Source organism: Callorhinus ursinus, unplaced genomic scaffold (genome assembly GCF_003265705.2).
Source record: "Callorhinus ursinus isolate GAN/ISIS: 27379988/994484 unplaced genomic scaffold, GSC_fseal_2.0 scaffold56, whole genome shotgun sequence".
In the NCBI taxonomy this organism is placed as follows: domain Eukaryota; kingdom Metazoa; phylum Chordata; class Mammalia; order Carnivora; family Otariidae; genus Callorhinus; species Callorhinus ursinus.
The window spans coordinates 140,410-160,575 of record NW_027397118.1 but is presented as its reverse complement, the minus strand read 5'-3'; the positions used below and the strand labels follow the sequence as shown (position 1 = coordinate 160,575).

Here is a 20,166-nt window from a genome sequence, read left to right as displayed (position 1 = left end):
CCCCCCCCCCCCCCGTCCCGCTTAAGCAGGTTACTACCCCTGAGCACCCCTGTGGGCCTAGCGGCTTCCCGGATGGTCCAAAGAGATGCTGCTTAGGGACTAATAGAGGACCCTCAAAGAAAGAATATAATCGGTCTTTTTTCTCGCCAGTAAGGTTATCTTAAGTTTCTGTTGTGTACTAGTAGCCAGAAGCAGAGTCTAAAATGGACTTGATCTAGCAGGAAATGAAAATGTGTTCCCTCATACCCCAGGTAGGTATATAAAACAGTGCAGCTTCTTTGGAAAGTTCCTCAAAAAGTTAAAACACACGGGTAACCATTTGACCTAGGGATTCCACTCCTAGGCATATACCCAAGAAAAATGGCAACAGCTCAAAACAAAATTTGTACACAAACTTTGGTAACAGCATTATTCATAATAAATAGCCAAGGGTGGAAACAAGCTAATGTCCCTCAAGTGATGGATGGGTAAGTAAGGTATACTCCATACAATGGACTGTTACTCAGCCATGAAGGTGAATGAGGTACTGACACATGCTACAACGTGGAGGAATCCAGAACTTGTTAGGTGAAAGCAGCCAGACACAAAAGGCTACACGTTGCGGTTCCATTTATATGAAATATCCAGAATGGGCAAATACATATACAGACCCAGAAGGCAAAATAATGGTTGCTGGGGGGGGGGGGGAACAGGGATGAGGGAACTGGGGGATAAAAGCAAAATATGGATTTCTTTTTTTTTTAATTGTGCTGTCAGCTCCACAACTCTGAATATACTAAAAGTCCTTTCGTTGTACACTTTCATAAAGCTGTGACCAAAAAAAAAAAAAAAGCTTGGGGGTCTTATTCCTCATTGTATTTCCAAGGCCTAGAATTGTGCCTGCTCCAGAGTGGGTGCTCACTATTTGTTGAATCTTACAAATTTTCAAAAGAAAAGGACTAAACCATTTTTGAGTCTCTTTAATGCCTAATATTCTAAAACTCTACTAATTAGAAAACAAAGACCTCTCAAAGTTATTACCATCCACTCTGGAATTTTTAGAAACATCCTATTCAAAAGCCTGTGATGGAACAAAACAATTTGGCTGGAGGGCGGGGGGGGCATGGGTTACTCACACACACACATTTTAAAGTAGGCTTTACACCCAGCATGGAGCCCAACAAGGGGCTTGAACTCACAACCCTGAGCTTGAGGCCTGAGCTGAGATCAAGAGTTGGATGCTTAACCCACTGAGCCACCCAGGCACCCCTCTGAAGGATTTTTTTTTTTTTTTTTTTTTTTTTAAGCATGGTCAAAACCCGCCTTCTAAAATCAATTCGTGTTTCTGGTTCTTTGCACTGTATCCTACTCCATGAGAGGACCTGGGGAGGAGGCAAGACACAGAGGAATGAACACTTAGTGCGCCCAGGAAGGCTGGACATAGGTACAGGGACGACCTTTCTCAGTTGAGTCCTAAAGCCCAGTGTGGCAGGAAGGCAACCACACCAAACCTTAAGGGGCCCGTCCAGCTTAGACAAGAAGAGTATCTTGAAGCTAGAGCTCTCTGCACTCCCACCCTCATTTCAGAATACCACTTATGCTTTCTGGATTCCTTGGAGACTTTGAGTTGGCCCCCCCAGTCTCCCAATAATGACTAAGAGACTGAATTTTCTGTCGTCTTTATAGGATGGTGGCTCTGACTTGGCTTGATTTAAAGGAAATTTTTAAAAAGTATCAATTCAGACAAACCAGCTTATGTAGATTAAGAATCACACCTAGATACTTTACTGTTATTTACTTTTAAATATCTGAAATCCTTTCATATTTATGACTTCATTTGATTTTCACCATTCTTTGAGAAAGGCTGAGTAGTTTTGTTTTTTTTTAAGGCTGAGTAGTTTTGTTGTTGTTAGAAGATTCTCAACATCCTAGAAACTGAACTACCTTATCTAAACAATAACCTTAAGTGTACTCCCACAGAACTCTGGGTGTTTCATTAGCCGGACCAGTGTGTTCCACTACTAAATCTAGCAGAGGGGGAAACGATAACCAACTCAAGTTGCAGGAGAAAAAGTAAGTTAATGGGTATATTTCAATTTTTAGCCTTTCTTTCATAACTTTTCATAGCTTTTTGGTACCTGCAATATACAAGCAGTAAAACTTCCATAGAAACTTTCTAATAACTTTATCAGGTTTTGTTCAACTTTTGTTCAGATACAAAACCTTGAGGCTGTGATCTTATGACACAGGTGTTCTCATCTTTTGGGTACACGGTTTCTATTTAAGATGCTGAAATTACATTACACAGTATTACATAAGCAGCAAGCACAGTGTCACAGAACATGACTTCCAGGCAAGTCTGAGGGAAAAAAAGCCTAAAGGAACCAACACAGAGATTTATAGATGAGGAAACCGAGTCCCCCAATGATACAATACAGCAAAATCGTGTGCCAACTTCTAAATCCCAGTCTTCAGGTTCCAAATCCAGGGATTTGGAACTTCACAATGCAGGAAACTAGATCTGCCTAAGATCACAGCTAACACACAATGGGGGAGCGCCAGAGAGGGCAACATCAATGTCCCAGTTCTTCAGACCCTTGCTATTCTGTCAAGTGTCTCTTACCTAATGGCCCTTGGCCAACAACAATGAAAAAGAACCGTTTTCTAATGGCACACTAAGGTTAGAAGCCACACACAATCAGAGTCATTCTGTTTTATTTTTTTAATTGAAATGAACAATAAAATAAAATTTAAAAAGAACAGTGACCATTGTAATCAAACTTTTACTTTACAAATATAAAAATATAACCAAAACTTCAGTTTCTTTTATACATTTTAAGTGTAATGCCATAAAAATTCTCAAAGCCAAACCATAAATGATGCTAGTACACTATGATGTAAACACAGTAACCAAGTTTTAAGTTTGTAAATGCACTGATCTTTCCCTCAACAGATAACATAATACATTTTCCCAATTCTTCTCTAGTCCTATGGTACAATTCATCACTAAGATACAAATTACACCTAAACTGGCTTCATTAAGACTCACTTAGGTTTTAGTCAGTTTTTTGTTTTTGTTTTTTGTTTGTTTTTTCACAAAAACAAGCTTGATAAATACGAGCTAATATTAAAATGTGTTTTATGGCTCAAGTCAAATTCTAATTATTATGTTTCTCATCACATCTGAACAACAAAGGAAAACTACTTGAAATGAGTCCAGTTTAACCCAAATAATAAATGATGCAAAACAAGTGGAATAATTATAGGAAATCAAACCTTTGCTACGGAAGCGGACTTGTTATACAGTCAAAAACCACTAAGGCTTCTCTGGCGAAGCAACATAAAAAACCGCACACCCTCTGAAGCAGTCTTAGTGAACGGCACGTACTGTCCCGAACACTATGAAACAGTAAAAACATTTAAGTCTGAGAAATTCTGACGTGGAAAAGCTACTCCAAGCATTTCATCTCAAGTGACTGAGCAAGTACTTAAAAAATATAGTCATTAAAAACCTGAGAGCTTAAGAGTCACATCATTTAAGAAAGGAAATTTTAAGTTGCTTGCTTGCTGGCCTGTTGAATTTAGAGGACCTCTACCTCTCACTTTAATTAAGCATGGAAGAAAACAAACTGGCTAATTTGGCTATATTTCATATGCCAATAAATGCTAATTTAATGGAACCTGTAAATAAAATAACTGAACCACAATAAGCTAAGACAATGATAAAAAATAAGAACTCTCCCTGATCTGCTGTTAAAAGTACAAATTCATAAACAGAATTATCACAATGCCATTTTAAGCATTATCTACTTACTAAAAAATCACAATAGTCGTCATCACTTAGGAAAAAAAAATAAATTTCACTTTTCTTCAAAGGGATGTCAATTCTAATTATGACTGAAAACATTTGATTAAAACTTTTAGTGTTATCCCCCAACATATAGATGACTGACTCAAGCACTTATACTGCGAAGTAATGATCCAGAAAGACTTTCTAGGTCAAAGCTTATGTTGCAAAGGACATGAGTAGCTTCAAATCAGATCTCAACTTATACAGCATTTTATAATAACACCAAGAAAAAGTCCACTTCTTTCCACCCTCCCCAAGTGGCAAGCGCTAGCACATCTGAAATGTGGTTACTATAGCTTTTCACTTGGATGCCAGAAGCAACCATAGAAAGTGGGCTGGATCAAGCTGTTTCCATCTCTGCCTTCCCCAATCTTGATAAGGCTCAGCTAACCAGTGAACTCACCAGTAAAATTATAGTAAATTATAAATATGCTAATGTAAATCACAGGGGGAGGGGGGAGACTAGCCCTTGAGGGAAGAGGACTATCTACAGAATTAGGGGCTTTTAAGGAAATCACGAATTATTTTTGGTCCTAGAGCCTGTTGCTAACCTACTAAGCATGAGCATGATCACAATCACAACTTGACACAACCTTGTGAAGGCTTGAGGGGACCTCAGCTAAATAAACTTGAACCTTTATTGACAGAGATGTTCTTGGTCTGATTTTCTCGTCTAAATAGGGAAGAATTTACAATATACCTTTCAACTCACCAAATATTTAAGAGACAAGGCCTGTGATCCTATCATAAAGATGTAAGAACTAATCAGCAGTTCACTTCTGTCTATCTCTTAAAACAGCTACCTCTCTTCTTTAAGTAGCTGCATCTTACAAGACCTCCTTTTCATTAAGCCTATAGTCAACACGTTTGTTATAAGGCATGCACAACATACTCGGACCATTATGCAATGACACAGCCAGCACACTCCTTTGCCCTAAGAATAATTTTTTATTCCCCAAAACCTGACCCTAATTTAGCAGTGTTATTTTAAAAAACTTTAAAATTTGGCATTTTTCCCGCAGGCTGACAAAATCTATCCCCTAACCTGTCTTTAGATTTGTTGATTCAAATTATCCCAAAATATTTTTGAAAAGGCTTGTCACTTGCTAAAACCAAATTTTCATTTCTATGGATATAAACTGAAATAACTAACTTGGTAATCCAAGAGTTCAAAACTTAACAGACCCACTTTTAAAAACTTCCTTCACAGATCACCATTTTACCATGGCCCTCAGAATAACAAAACCACATAATTTCACAGCAACACAAATAATTAACACCCCCATTATATGAAGGAAAAAAGTCTCAGCTCTCAAAAAGGCCTCTTTTTATACCAATTCCCATGAGTTTCCCTAATCTAGCCAATTTTAATGGCTTCCCATATGTTTAAGGTCTGTTGCTTGTGAACAAAGGTCTGAATATATCAGTATGAAATGTACCAGTTAGTAATATACTGGGAGCTCTGCTGTAGTACAACTCAAAGTGTACTATTTGGTTCAGGAGTTGCACCTTGGGACTCCATCAAGCAAATCTCGTTCCCAAAAGTAACAGAAGTTCCTCATCACAAAAATCTAGAACACAGTCTTGGAGTATATCCCCAAAATGGCATCCAAACAAGGGTCCCATATACTCAACTGACCTAAACCTGCCATTGTCTCTTAACATCACCAGCCTAGGAGCAGGGGGAAAAAAACAGTCCTCACCTGTAAGAATTTTACAAGTTTAATGTGAAAAATAAAAAAAAAAAAAAAATACAAATAGAAAGAAGTTCATATTCTTTAATGTTGTACAAAAAAGTATGAGTAGAACCAAAAGTAAGTTAAACATTATCACATTTGTTTACACCACTATCGAGTTCTTCATATTAACTTTACTATTCAAACAACAGAAAGTAGGGAGCAATTTAGGGACTGGGAAAGAGATAAAAACCAAAACAAACTTTTCTACCATGTTTATTCTACACTGTGCATAGCTGTGCTCACAGAGACGGCTTCTTTTACTTCTCCACTGGGCAGGAATTCAGTTGTATATAAAATTGAACCTGAATTTTAGAAAGAACAATATCTTTATTAAAAACAGCATTATTTACAAAGTATTTTTTATCTTAGATGATAAAGAAATTTGGACATTTCTACACTCCCTTGACATTTTTGGCATTTTCTCACACCAAAACATGCTTTTCTCTCACCTGGCTCGTCTTACACATTAAGTAACAGTGTTGTTGAATACTTACAATTAAAAAAAAATTTAAGAGTACGCATTTGATTAATTATCCACTAAAAAGTTCCTTGAGAGAAGGAAAATTTTTATACCTCATTGTATTATGCCACTCAGCACAGTTCCCGATACCTGATAAACGGTGTTCAAATAAATGAATTATATGACTCTTTTTCATATCTCATACCTCAACTTTTAACCCAGCAGCAGACCAGAAGAGGAGCAAAAGATAAAGTTTGGTAAGTGTAACAAAATGGAAAGAACCAATTTCATACTCAACAAGCTTTCACAGAAGGCCAAAATCACTACTGGAACTGTTTTTGAACTAACATTTATTAGGCATTTACCAGGTGCCTGGCACTGTTCTAAGCACTTTATATGCATTTTTTCACTTGCTCTTCACAATTCTATGAAGTGGGGACTACCACCCTGATTTACAGGTGAAGGTTAAATAAGCAAATAGGCATAATCGTTTGTCCAAGGTCACACTGCCAGAAGTTATTAAAGGTGGAATTTAAAAAAAAAAAAAAAAAAAGGTGGAATTCAAATCCAAACACTGCCCACAGCATCTATATTCTTAGCCACCACATTGTTCTGTGACTCCTATCTATAGAAGACTCTAAGGACCTCAACCAGTACAAGTCAACTTTTTTTTTAAATGCATTTCTTATACCTCTATCAGCCAACAACAACAACAAAAAAACAAGAACAAAAAACCAAACTCCATGTATGTAAAAATTCAGGACTTAATCCCACATATCCCAGTAGACCTAAATACAGCATATTTCTAAGAGGAAAGAGAACATATTACACCAAGAGATTCAATTCTCCACATTTTCATATAGGTACTTCCCCTCAATTTTATTATATAGTGCTGACTGCCATTTTACCATCTCTTCTCTGAATGCAGACCTCAAACTTAACAGTAACAAAAATATCAGATGTGGGGCAGAGCACTCACCCAAATATCAGAATGTCATGCTGCAACTTGAAAGTCTGGGGATACTTTTAGTCAGTCATATTTAACCTATGGCTTGTACATACACTAAAAATCCATCTACAGTCTTAGTTTCCTTGAAGACCAAAATTCATAACTATTCCTTCTCAAGCAGTTCAGAATATTTTAAATTTGGCAATTTAGATGAATCAGCCACAAAATGTTCAACTTCCCATACCTGCTCAGAAGCTGAGGGAGACTAGAAATGATGGGTCCATATCCTGGTGCATTATCATATAATTCAAACAACGGTGCAGCTACAAGCTTGTAATTTTTAGGGACTGCAAACAAGGCTAAAATAAAACAAAACAGTATTCATTTCCTGTAAATTCTTACATAATCACTGCTTAAAATTCATTTATAAAGTAATCACCAGTTTTACATTTGAGAAAGTTTTGCGGAAAAAGATAATCCTCTTTAATACACTTTGGTTGTATCTTTCAAGCAAAGTTCATAGCGATAACAACCAAGAGCACCTTATAAGTGCTGGCCCTGGGAACAAGGGGAGAAGAGAAGAGCCTTCGGGTTTATAATTTATTTTGAATTCCATTTTAAGACTGTGACAAGAAACAATTATTTGTTAAAATGTACAAAAGACCTAAAGGTGGTATTTAAAAAATTAATTCCTCTGTCCCCTAAAAGTTTTAGTTTATCATAATGTGAATATCAGTACCAGAAGCTAAACAGCTATTTTAAAATACTACAATCTGTTATTTTAAGGCTCTAGTTAACCTTCCCCCTATAGCATGACTGGCACACCTCTGAGAAGAACTAGTTAATTCTGGGGCGCCTGGGTGGCTCAGTCGGTTAAGCATCTAACTCTTGATTTTGGCTCAGGCCCCTGCGCTCAGTGTGGAGTCCACCTGAGATTCCCTCTCTCCCTCTGCCCTCCCCCTGCTTATGCTCACCCTCACACTCTCCCAAATAAATAAATAAAATCTTTAAAAAATAAATAAATAAAATCTTTTAAAAAAAACAGTAGTTAATTCGGTATATACATAGTATATGTTTTTTTCTTTAAGTTTTTTTATGTTAATCACCATACAGTCCATCATTAGTTTTTAATGTAGTGTTCCATGATTCATTGTTTGTGCATAATACCCAGTGCTCCACGCAGAACGTGCCCTCTTTAATACCCATCGCCAGGCTAACCCATCCCCCACCCCCCTCCCCTCTAGAACCCTCAGTTTCTCAGAGTCCATCGTCTCTCATGGTTCGTCTCATAGTATATGTTTTTGTTTTCACAATAAATCCAAAAATTCAAGGAACTTGGAGGAAACACAAATTTAAGTATTCTTGAAATTACTCTACAAGTTTTCAGATGGCTGCACTCTAAAACAAAAAACTTACCTTTCTCTTGTAGTTGAACCAAAAACAACTTCTTATGTTCCTTAGGTTTTGTAATATGTGCAGGAATATATGGGTACTAAAATCACAAAAGAGAATAATTTGCATTTGCCAAGACATCCCTCATACCTCCATGCCTTTATTTATCAACTTCTCCCATTTCAGACATTATCAGAGACCATGTTCCTCATAATCCCAACACAATTTAACATGTATCCTGTGGTTTCATTTATTTCTTCATATGCCTCTTTCCCAATACAGCATAAACTGCTGGGAGAAACAGAACTCCTTCTAGTCTTCCCTTTACCAGAACCTGGTACCTAACAGATGTTCTAATAGATAAATGCTTAATAAATACAACATAATGAGTAGTAAACCATTCAACCATTCAAATCAATTAAATAAGTAGTCAAAGGATTTACAGCTTGAGAAATTTATAACCCAATGAAGTTTACTATATTAGAAGTTTATATATGGCCTGTGAGGTATCTGAGAAGACACTCCTCCCCCAACAATGTCACATACACATACACACACACACACACACCCCAGATACATGCTTCAGAGTACCAGATGAGTAGTCTCAGTGGAGTCCTGTCAGCTAGAAAGAGTCAAGTTGCTTGTGAAAATGGAGAAAATATTTTGAAGAACTTAAGGGATTCTAAAGAGAATTAGAGAGAGGTGGTTGCTAGCTCAGAAAGAACCCTGGCATAGTGAATTTGAAAAGTCAGAGATAGAGAACTCACCTGCACCTCCCCACATACATTCAAAAAATCTACTTTGGCTTTGGGAGTTGTATTTGAGAGCAGGGGAATTGGAAAATGCTGAAAATAGATATAAGGGTACAGTAGGATAAAACAGAGGTGGCCAAAAGGAGGAAACATCACCCGCATTTTATGTAAGAACTTACACTGAGAAGCTACATGTCTTTCCCAAGACTACACAACTAAGTAGTGATACCAGGATTCAACCTCATCTATTCAACCCTTATCTAATGGTAAAAGCCTATTATTTCCCACTATGCTACCCCACTGGATATCCCAGTATTCAAGTTAGAAAAATGATACACCAGAACCATCCCTAAGGTATGATGAATGAAGACAACTGTCCCAGGCTGTGGAGGTGCCCTACACGATCATGAAAACCAGGCACAGTGGCAATGACAGACACAGCGGTGAGTAGCAGTTTGAACAGCACAGGCTACAGGACACCTGTGGTTCACATACAACAAAAGCTCCTAAACCATGACCAAACCAAAGTGACTGGCATTACCCCAATTGTCTTCTACTCGTGGCTATTTGTTCCTTTTCTTTTAATACTTTCTTCTCCAGTCTTCATCTTGGGAGTTTATTTTAAGCCAACTGCACTTTATACAAAAAGACAGGGAGATGGTGTCATGCTCTTTTCCCGCTGACACCTAACCAATACTCAAGTGTATTAAATAAACACACAACACTTACGTTATATCTCATGCTAGCAGAGCCAACCCTAGGGTTCAGTCAATGAAAGGAACTGTCCTAGGACTTTCGTAGGGGAGATGAATGAGGGGAGTATTCAGTAGCCAAGAAAAACTTCTGTGTTATTACTGAGCTTCCAGTTTGATTAAAAGAATGTTCAGAAACCAAAAAAACATTAAGTTATCATTCTATGTATCTTTGGACCAGGAACTTCACTATTTCCAGATGAAATTATACTTTCTTAAAGCCAAGACAATTTTCAGGGCATGAGTACTAACACCAGCTTCCACAGTGCCTTCTCTTCCTATCCCTCCGCTACACTACAGAGTCAGAAGGAAGAGGCAGATACAATCATCTTTTGTTTGGCTGGTATTTTGTAGAATTCTTAACCTGGAACATCTTGTCATGTGAAGAAGCTATCTAAGTCATAGAGCCTTGTCAACAGGATTCAGGATCAGAGGCTCCCATCAGTCAAAGGTAAGAAAATTTGAGCTCAGTACCATTATCAATCATTACAATATATTAAAACACAATGAATGTATTTAAATCCATGAGGTCATAGGACACTTTAAAAAGTCACTGAACCAGATGCTTTTTGTGCCCCTCATCACCACCCACCTCAGATCTCATCCCACCTCAGATTTCAGGGCAGCTGTGTTGGAAAGTGCCAGAAAGCTCCCAGCTTGCTGCCACTGTCTCACTCTCTGCTTTTCAGCCTCAAAGCATTTCCAAAGCCCCAGAAAATCTCACAACCAGTGCTCCGACTCAACGTGAAAGTGCAAGGGAGTTAATACAACCCTTATCCAATGGAGTAGGAGTCTCCAGCCTTCCATCCTTCTAATGGAACAATTTTAAGGTCCAATCCACATGGTTCCTCACAGTCCTTAGCAGGATCAACCCAGCTGCCCACAGTTGTAATAAAATCAATTATGTACCCTTTTTTTTGCCTACTGCTGTTTCTGGTCTCTCTATCCCATCAGTCTTACCAGTCTACTACTTTCTGGGATCACTTCCCAAACTATCTGTACCCAAGTCTTTGTCTTATTCTTTCTTTTGAATAAAGTCTTCGAAGGATACTAATAAATTAGCTCATTCTTCTGAAAAGACGCATCTATTCTTTCCTATACAAACTATACCTCAGGGTAACTAAACAGTTGATGAGAGAAGTTTCCCTTAATAAAAGGCTCACAACCCTAATGAATTAATACACCCAAGAAACTATTATCTATGAGCTGCTAACATTACAAAAAGAGACAACCAGACATTATAAAACTTTTGATGGAAACGCATGATACTGTCTGTGAGGGCCATTCCCCAAGATGACCCCCAATGGTGCCTGTCTCCTGGTATCCACACCTTTGTGTAGTCCCCTCCCACAATGTACTATGTTGACTTGTGTGACCGATAGCATACAGCAGAAGTCACGGTATGTCACTGCCAAGATTAGGTTACACGGACCACAGCTTTCTACATGGGCATGCTCTCTATCACTGTCTCCACCTTGGATCTCAAGCTCTCGGGGAAGCCAGCTGCCTTACTGGGAGTTACCCTATAGAGATGCTCTCATGGTAACAGAGAGAGGCCTCAGGTCAACACCCAACAAGGAACTGAAGCCTCCAGTCCAACAGTGCAGGAAGAGAGGCCTGCTAACAAACACATGTGTGAACCTGGGATCAGATCCTTCAACCCCAGTCCAGCCCTGAGGTGATGTAATCCCAGCCAAGAGCCTGACCATAACTTCATCAGAGACCATGAGCCAGAACCACCTAGCTAGACAGCTCCCAGACGCCTGACCCTGAGAAATTAAGATAACAAATGTCTGCTGTCTTAAGCTGCTAAGTTTGGGGGTAATTTATTATGCAGCAATAACTAATATACCACATATGGTGAGCCTTATACTCCCCCACGAGCCAAATCCAGTCTCTTGATCTAACTACCAGTTTATAGGACAGAAATGAAAGAACTGTAAGTTCAATGACAACCGGCAGATGCAATCAGCAATGGTAACACAAAGGATTTTAAAAAGCTTGTTTTCATTAACAAATAAATTATGAGGAAAAAAAGAGAACTAGGAAACTGACCAGTCAAAAGAGACTTAAAAGACTATCCTAATTCAAACAAATTAGAGAACAAAATAAAAACTTGAAACTAGTCAGTTACACATATTTAATGCTGTTATGAAATAATTTCTTACTCTTAGTGTGAGAATGTGAACTGTGTTGTTTTTATTTAAAGAGACTCTTATGTTTTAGAGACGTGTACTGAAATATTTACATCTGACATGATGCCTACGATTTGTTCCAAAATAATCCAATGTGAGGGCAGGGGAAAAGGCGTGGCAGGTGAAGTCTGACCATGAGTTGCTAACTGTTGAAGGTGGAAGACAGGTAATGGGATTCATGTACTTTCATTTATTCCTACTTTTGTATGTTGGAAATTTTTCTTTAAAAGAAAAAAATGCTTGGTTTTTAAATTTTTTATCTAAACTAATGAGAGAGAAAGTCAAATTCTGCTATACTCTTTTCAAAAGGCTGGAATTAAAGTAGTTTTCTACTTCCCCAAATGCCCAGCAAATAGAAATGAGCATTGACCTGAGGAGGTTCAAAATTTGGTCTCCACCAGTTACCAATGCAGTCATCAATGACCCAGTCTTGCAGGACTCCATCTTGACGACCCAGTATCTATCAAAAAGAAATAATACAGTCAGTAAACAACTAAATATACCTACCCATGAATATCCTTCTTTTGTAAGATACAGATTTCCTCTTTATAATTTCTTGTCTATTATTATCTGTCACTTGGCCCAGGACATAACTATTAGTCCCAAAATGGCAATCTAGCATCAACCTAGGACCAACAAATCTGTTGTTATACCCTGACCACACATGAAAAACCAAAGGTGACCAATTTCTTACATCAATGCCATACATACAATAGTTTTAAATGACTACCTAACTAAATTATAGAAAAAACTTTCATTTTTATAAATCTGTGTGGCATATTAAACTTGTTATTTTAATCAAAATTATACTGTATAAGTTTTAATTGGTCAAACATGGTTTTACAAGGTTTACAATGAGAAAGAGAAGTTCCCTGGCCTGCTTTCCCCATTTCCATTGGCTGTAACTTTCAACTCTCAGCGGTTTTTCCCCATACTTGCCTCTATTTTTACAAGCATTCACCTTGTTTTTAAAGAAACTGTTTTAGTTTCAGAAGGTTGCTGGAGGGGAGGTGGGGGGGATGGGCTAGAGAGAAGGTGGGTATTAAGGACACTAGTGATGAGCACTAGGTATTATATATGTAAGTGATGAATCACTAAATTCTACTCCTGAAACTATCAACACTGTATGTTAACTAACTAGAATTTAGATAAAAACTTGAAACAAACAAAAAAAAGTTTTAGTTTCAGATTTACAGAAAAAAATGCAAGATGGTACAAACTTCCTATGTATCCCACACCCAGTTCCCCCTATTTACATCTTACACAACACATTTGTCACAACTAATGAACCAATACTGCTACTTTATTAACTGAAAGTGAATACTTTATTCAGATGTCCTTAGTTTTTAAACTAATGTCCTTTTCCAGTCCCAGAATCTCCTCTAGGCTACTACATTTTTCCTATAGACTGTTAACAGTTTCTCAGTTTCCTTGTTTTTTGATGATCTTCACAGTTTTGAGGAATACTAATCAAGTATTTTGTAACATGCCCCTCAGTTAGACTGGTATTATGGATTTTGGGGAGTTTGGAGAGGAAGACCACCAAACTAAAGTACCATTCTCATCTCATCATGTCAAGGGCATGTTATACAGACAGGATTTTTCACTGATGTTAACCTTGATCACCTGGCTGACATACTGTTCATCAGTCTCTCCACTATAGTTACACTTTTCATGCATTCTTTTTGGTCATTTCTTGATTACTTTATATTTTTATAAACCTAAAGAAGCAATTAATACCCTCTACTACTGTGAGTGAGAATGTGGATCTTTTTTTTTTTTTTAAAGATTTTATTTATTTATTTGACAGAGAGAGACACAGCGAGAGAGGGAACACAAGCAGGGGGAGTGGCAGAGGGAGAAGCAGGCTTCCCACTGAGCAGGGAGCCCGATGCGGGGCTGGATCCAGGACCCTGGGATCATGACCTGAGCCGAAGGCAGACGCTTAACGACTGAGCCACCCAGGCGCCCCTGAGAATGTGGATCTTAAAACTGTATCCTCCATTCATACTTTCTCTTCCACTATCCTACCATTATCAATATTTAGTTAAGTCTACATTCAGTATTTAAATTACTATGACTAGGTGACTCAGGCACACCAGAGTGTTTAGTAAACTATAATTGCATTTCTTACTATACAACTATCCTTTTCCTTTAGTTAGTAACTGTTTCATACATGTATCATTCACTATCACTACTTCACATTCTCCCAAGAACTTAAATTTCTTCTCAATTCAAATGCCAATTATTCTGTCAATTTCATTTTTCCCCAGGAGACACTTTTCTATCACCCGCTCTGTCTTAGATGCTCTCTCAGCCCTGCCTCGCAAATGGAGTCCTAGGGCTTCCCTCTGTCTCTCTTCCATGTTGTTAGATCCTCTCTATATTTTGAACCCTGTATCTTCTTAGTTTTTTCTTTCATTTTGGTGGTGAACACCCTCCAGCAGCTTCCTGAGAAAAGTTACAAGAGAGATACTTCTGGAAACTCTGTATGTCTGGAAAGAATTACCTGCACACTTGATTTATGGTTTCATTAGACAGAGAATTCAATGGCAGAAATCATGCTCTCTCAGAATTATGAAGGCATGTTACAAGACCTTTTAACGTCCGGTATTATTTCTAGGAAGTCAATACCATTTCTGTTGATGCTTTGTATTTAACTCATGTCTCCCCTCCACTCCCCAACTTTGGAAGTTTTTAGGATCTTCTCTTTATCCTTACTGATTTAAACTTTCATGATGATATGCCTTTGCATGATCTTTTAACATTCATAATAAGAGGGCAGGCCAGCAGGTCTTTTCAATCTGAACACTCATGTTAAATTCGAATTATTGCTTTGATATTCTTCCTCTGCTCTATTTATCTATAATCTATTTTGGTCCTTCTAGAATGACCCACTAATTTTATCTTTTCTCACCTTTGTTTTACCTTTTCATCCTACTTTCTAGATTTCCTCAATTCAATCTTTTAACCCTCTACTGAATGTTTTGTTTCTGCTAACATTTTTTCAACACTCACGGGTTCTTTCCCATTGGCTGAATAGTCGTTTTTATGGCCCAGTGTTCCACAGATGAGCTATCTCCTCTCATCACATCAAGAATATGTATTATAGGGGCGCCTGGGTGGCTCAGTTGTTAAGCGTCTGCCTTCGGTTCAGGTCGTGATCCCAGGGTCCTGGGATCAAGCCCCACGTCGGTTTCCCTGCTCAGCAGGAAGCCTACTTCTCACACCTGCTTCTCTCTCCCCCACTCCCCCTGCTTGTGTTCCTGCTCTCGCTATCTCTGTCAAATAAATAAATAAAATCTTAAAATATATATATATTTATTATAATTTTATTTATTGATTGCTGAATTTTCTGTTTCTGTTGAGTTCCTTTTGCTTCTTTTGATCTTTTTCAAGACACTTTCTCCAAAAGCCTGGCTCACAATTAAGGGTAAAGTACTAAGGTGCTTAGTTGTCACCTCTGAGTGATAGGGCCATTCTATTCTTTGGGAAGATTCCCAAATATCATCATCTGGAGGGGGTTTTTTGGACGGGTCACTTTCTCTAGAAACAAAACCTCCAACCTTCAGTCTGGGGTATGTAAGCTAGTTGTCACAATTCTATCAGTGTAGTAGAAATCTAGAAGTCTCACTATTCAGGATATAAACTCTCATTTATTCTCCTCATCCCTTCTACTTTTTCATTATGCTTAGTGTTCTGAGTCAATCTCTACTGACAATCAATCACCAGCCAATCTTTATCTAACTGGAAAGAGTGTGAAGACTATCTAGATACAGAAATACAGACTATCCATCAATCCAGTTTCCAATCCATGCATGCCCCCACTTTCATGGGCACATGGCACTTCCCATTCTTAAGCCTTTGTGGTGTTCTGAAGTGCTAGGTCCTGAGCTACTACCCCCCTGCTGGGTGGAGGTTTCCGCTAAGTCAGATGAGATTTGCCCATCTGCTTTTCTAGCTTCTAAAAATTCTTTTTTGCAATTGTCTCATTTTAAACTCCTTCAATCCTACTGAATTGCTATCTTTTAAAAACCCCTTCCTTTTTGGTGGATTTCTAAGAAGCACCTGAGTTAAGCAAGTAGGTTTAATCAGCCACATGTAAACAAAGTCCAAGCAGAGCACAGTATTTAAAACGTACGATGCACTTAAAAAAATACTGGAAAGATAAACCAATAGGTCAAAGTGGTAGAATTACAGGTGATTTTAGTTTTGTTTCTCCTGCTTGTCAGTATTTGCCAAGATTTTTGCACAGAATGTGTATTAGTTTTGTAATTAAAGAGGGAAGGATGGCGTGCTATTTGGCCTCAAGTCTTCAGAAACAGACATTAGAGTGACTTTTAAAAGGTAGCACAATTTAGGTAAAGCTTAAAAGATGCGTGCAAAAATGAAAATAGCTTAACAGGAATCACTCTTGTTAAAACCCTATAGCGGCCTACGCTGCAACAAAACTAACTGCATTCCAATCTCCAGCTCCATGACATACTAGCTGTAAACATCAAGCAAGCTACTTGAACCCTCTGGGCCCAGTTTCCCTATCGGTAAAATGGGATTATTAGTACTTCTCCCTAGGACTGTTGTGATGATTGAAGGAGCTCCTGCATGTAAAGCACTCAAAAAAGTGCCTAGCACAGTAAGTATTCGATAAATGTTGGCTTTTATTAACCATTATTGTTACATCAACACTTTAATGGAAAAAAATGTTAAGTTCTAGTTCAACTTACGGAAAATAAACATAGTACTAACACTCTGTTGTTTAAGTTTTATTTATTGAAAACTATTCAAAATAAGTTTAAAAAATAAAAAGATAAAAAGCCTCATTATCCATTCAGTTGATGATGTTCAGACGGGCAAGGATAAAACCACCAAAGCAGTTAAATGGAGAAATACCTCTGTCATTAAGCGTTTTAATCCTTCAACTTCATCTTCTCCTGGGTTAAGTTCACCACCTGGTCTGTATAAAGGTTAAGAATTTCAGCTTTCAACTTAAAACAATTTTAGGATAACAGGAAGAACACAATAATAGTTATTTCTATCATATAACTGAATAACACATATTTCAATGTCACATAAGGCAATCAAAGCAAACAAATGTCAAAAGGAGGAGGAAGAATGTGCTGTAAAGTTGAATTCATATTAACTCACCAGACTAACAGTGCACAAACCCTAGCTTTAAACGAACAAAATATGTAACATAACCTAACACAAACAACTTCTAGCCACCAGTCTATCCCACTCTCTTTTCTCTGGAAGGTAATCTGGTCATAATGGATTCTAGAAATGCCCAAGGAGGCAATGGACCACATTCTTTAGGTCTGAAAAATGGGGCATTCTTCAAGAATTCCAAACTAAGGATTTGAGACCTCTCTTTTTGGTACAATCTGGTCAAACAGTTGTACACTAAATGTATAATACAGAGATATTTATGAGTTTAAATGATAAAACTAAACAGTTACCTATAAAAATGTAAGTCATTTTAAGAACAGGAAACACCATTCATCCTAAGAAAGAAATAATACCACTTGTCCTTAGTAATGGTACAATGACATCTAGAAATTAAACTTGAACTAATTTGCTTCACGGGGCTTCTATCAGGCTCAGTTATTAACAACAATATACAGAAACATGCAGATTGCTAGGTAAGGAATAAATGAACACTACAGTGGAGAAAAATGACATGATTTTCTCTTTCTAAAGACTCCATTAACAGGATTGTTTATGGAAATAAATGACTAAGGTCTAAAATTGTCTTCCAAAGCTGCACAAAACAGCAATCCTATTAAAAGTTGTCTAGCTGTTAAATTCCAATGACACTTACAATTTGAAGAAAGTTGTTCCCAGCTGTAGCAGTAACACATGTGGTAGCCGGTGCTCATGTACAATCAGAACCCCTTCTACAGTCCTTCTCATTCCAATTTTATCAAATTCCTCCCTCATGCGCTGAAATCTGGCTGCAACAGAGCTGTCCTTCTCATAAAGGGGCTCTTTTGTGCCAAAAGTATAATTGGTAAGAGGGTACCTGTGATCCAAAAACAAGTATCTAACATGAGAACCGAAGACCGTAATTTACCATGACAGATACCAAACACATATAAGGAAACTGTGGTTTAAAAAAAAAAAAGTGTTCATACTATACTCAGAGAACCAGGTTTTGTCCAAAGTTATACAAATTAATGTGACAGCAGATATCAGAATCCAGCTCTGGACTTACAGTCCAGAGCTTCCATTACATCAAGTTGCTACACCACACTTAACTTCCAAGTATAGATAACACCACCCCTCTAGGCCCTCAAATGCTTAGAGAAGTGGCTATCTGGATATCTGCTAATCCTCTGGTTTTAGATCATGGCTGCTAGACTAACAGTGCCAACCTGGCTAACACCCCCTTGGGCTCTTCTAACTAATCTAATCAGAAATTCTATTAATTATGGGTGCTAAGGACTAATACCTCTTTTTCTGTAAGGTGAGCGATCACCTTCCATCATCTCTTCAGTTACTTTTCTCCCAGTCAACTACCCTCAGACTTTTCTGGTACTACAACCCTTTCCTCTTCAGGTGAACTTGTCTTTTCCCTCCATATAAACCTTAACTTTCTGCATGTATTCTACCCAATATCCTTATTCTTCCCTTCTCGTCATTCAAATCCTTTGCCCACCGTATCTAATCTGAATATTCTCCCCTCCTCTAGCAAGAATTCAAAATATAGCTCATGTAAAGACAGTTTTCATCTTGCCTAGTAAATATCAAATTTTTCCTTAAAGATAGTTAAAAATCCTATACTTATATTTAATCAAACATACCACTTTTTAACCCCCCAATCATAACCCTTACATTAAAGAAGCCTCTGATTACAAGTCTTTGAGTAAGAACACTTGGACCACATCTGCCTATTCCCTATCAAAATGACTTAACATTAAAAGCCAACAACTATATTAATTAATCCACTTAGCTATTCTTGAAAGGTAAACAAATCAAGATTGTCAAAACTTAACACCAAAGCCAGATTCTAGGCATGAATGAAGCAGCTCTTAAATAACTAACATATACGATTTCCAGGATCCTTTAAAGAATAACTTCCCCAGTAGACCCAACGCTGAATCTAACATCATTGCTAGCAACAATTTCACACAGTACTATGTGCCAGCCAATTTTTTATATGTATTAACATTTAGTTTTCACAACTTGAGTTAGAAAGAATTAATGATAGCTGTACACATCTGTACTGTAAAAGCCAGCTCTCATATCAATAAAGAGATGCCATCAAAATGAAATGTAAGAATTTTCAGATATGAAATCAGAGTGCCAGCCCAGACATGCATTTTATTCCCATCACACTGTGAACTTTGCAAAGCAGGGACTACATCCTACTTGCTCACCACTGTATGCCCAGCATTATGCCCAGTGCCTGGTAGAAAGTAGATATTCATGCAGTACTTCCTAAAAGAAAGTATAGTAGGGGAGAAAGGACTTGTTTTCAAGTTAGATTATAACTCACCCAGGTGAACTGCATTCACAACAGTGATTTTTTTCTGAATACCATATTTACATAGGAGAGGAAACATTCTGTAAATTCATCAACCCATAACTTTAATGGAGCAAAAATAAAAACACTTCAAGTTAATTCTAGACTAACTTGATGCAAATTGATCCAATAATGAAGTTAAATCAAGGGAAAACCGCAAGCCCTAGTCCTAATTACCAAAGTAATCCAGAAGCTGTGTTTTCACATTTTGAAAAAGAACATTTGCCTTTTCTGCTTCATGGGAATCTTATGAAGATATTTTAAAGAGGGGATATGAAATTAAACTATTATGTTAATGTAATAGCTAGAGATATTAACTTGTATATACACATCTATCTAGCTACAGATTTCATAAACCCAACATTTTTATTGTCTAAATTTCCATGCCGGCACCCGTTTTGCCAAATAAAACAATAATTACAACCATCTCTTCAATTTCAAATCGCTTTTGAAGGGGAGAAGTTCACTTATTTGAAAGTAAAATAGAGAAACACCTGAAGTTTCTCATGGAAACACCAGCATCTGTAAATCCTCGCACCTTTTTTTTAAAGATTTTGTTTGTCAGAGAGAGAGAGA

At 37.6% G+C, this 20,166-nt stretch overlaps 1 protein-coding gene and 1 long non-coding RNA gene across 5 annotated transcripts in view; one reads left to right on the top strand and one right to left on the bottom strand.

Annotated features, from left to right (window-relative positions):
- LOC112809088 (cleavage and polyadenylation specificity factor subunit 5) overlaps positions 1–20,166 on the bottom strand; it is a 68,329-nt gene that overhangs the window by 46,731 nt on the left and 1,432 nt on the right. For 3 of the 4 annotated variants that reach the window (XM_073884399.1, XM_025852431.2, XM_073884400.1), the window contains exons 2-4: positions 17,887–18,087; positions 16,959–17,022; positions 12,439–12,528 (exon numbers count right to left, since the gene is read on the bottom strand). In XM_073884399.1, coding sequence (XP_073740500.1) covers positions 12,439–12,528; positions 16,959–17,022; positions 17,887–18,087 — 355 coding nt within the window. Of the gene's footprint in view, positions 1–5,533; positions 5,871–7,221; positions 7,337–8,393; positions 8,470–12,438; positions 12,529–16,958; positions 17,023–17,886; positions 18,088–20,166 lie in introns of those variants that run through there. The other variant, XM_025852434.2, reaches the window with a different exon arrangement.
- LOC141371113 (uncharacterized) lies at positions 1,959–12,231 on the top strand. The gene is made up of 3 exons (XR_012375767.1): positions 1,959–2,052; positions 10,228–10,324; positions 12,100–12,231. It is a non-coding gene; the product is annotated as an uncharacterized lncRNA (long non-coding RNA).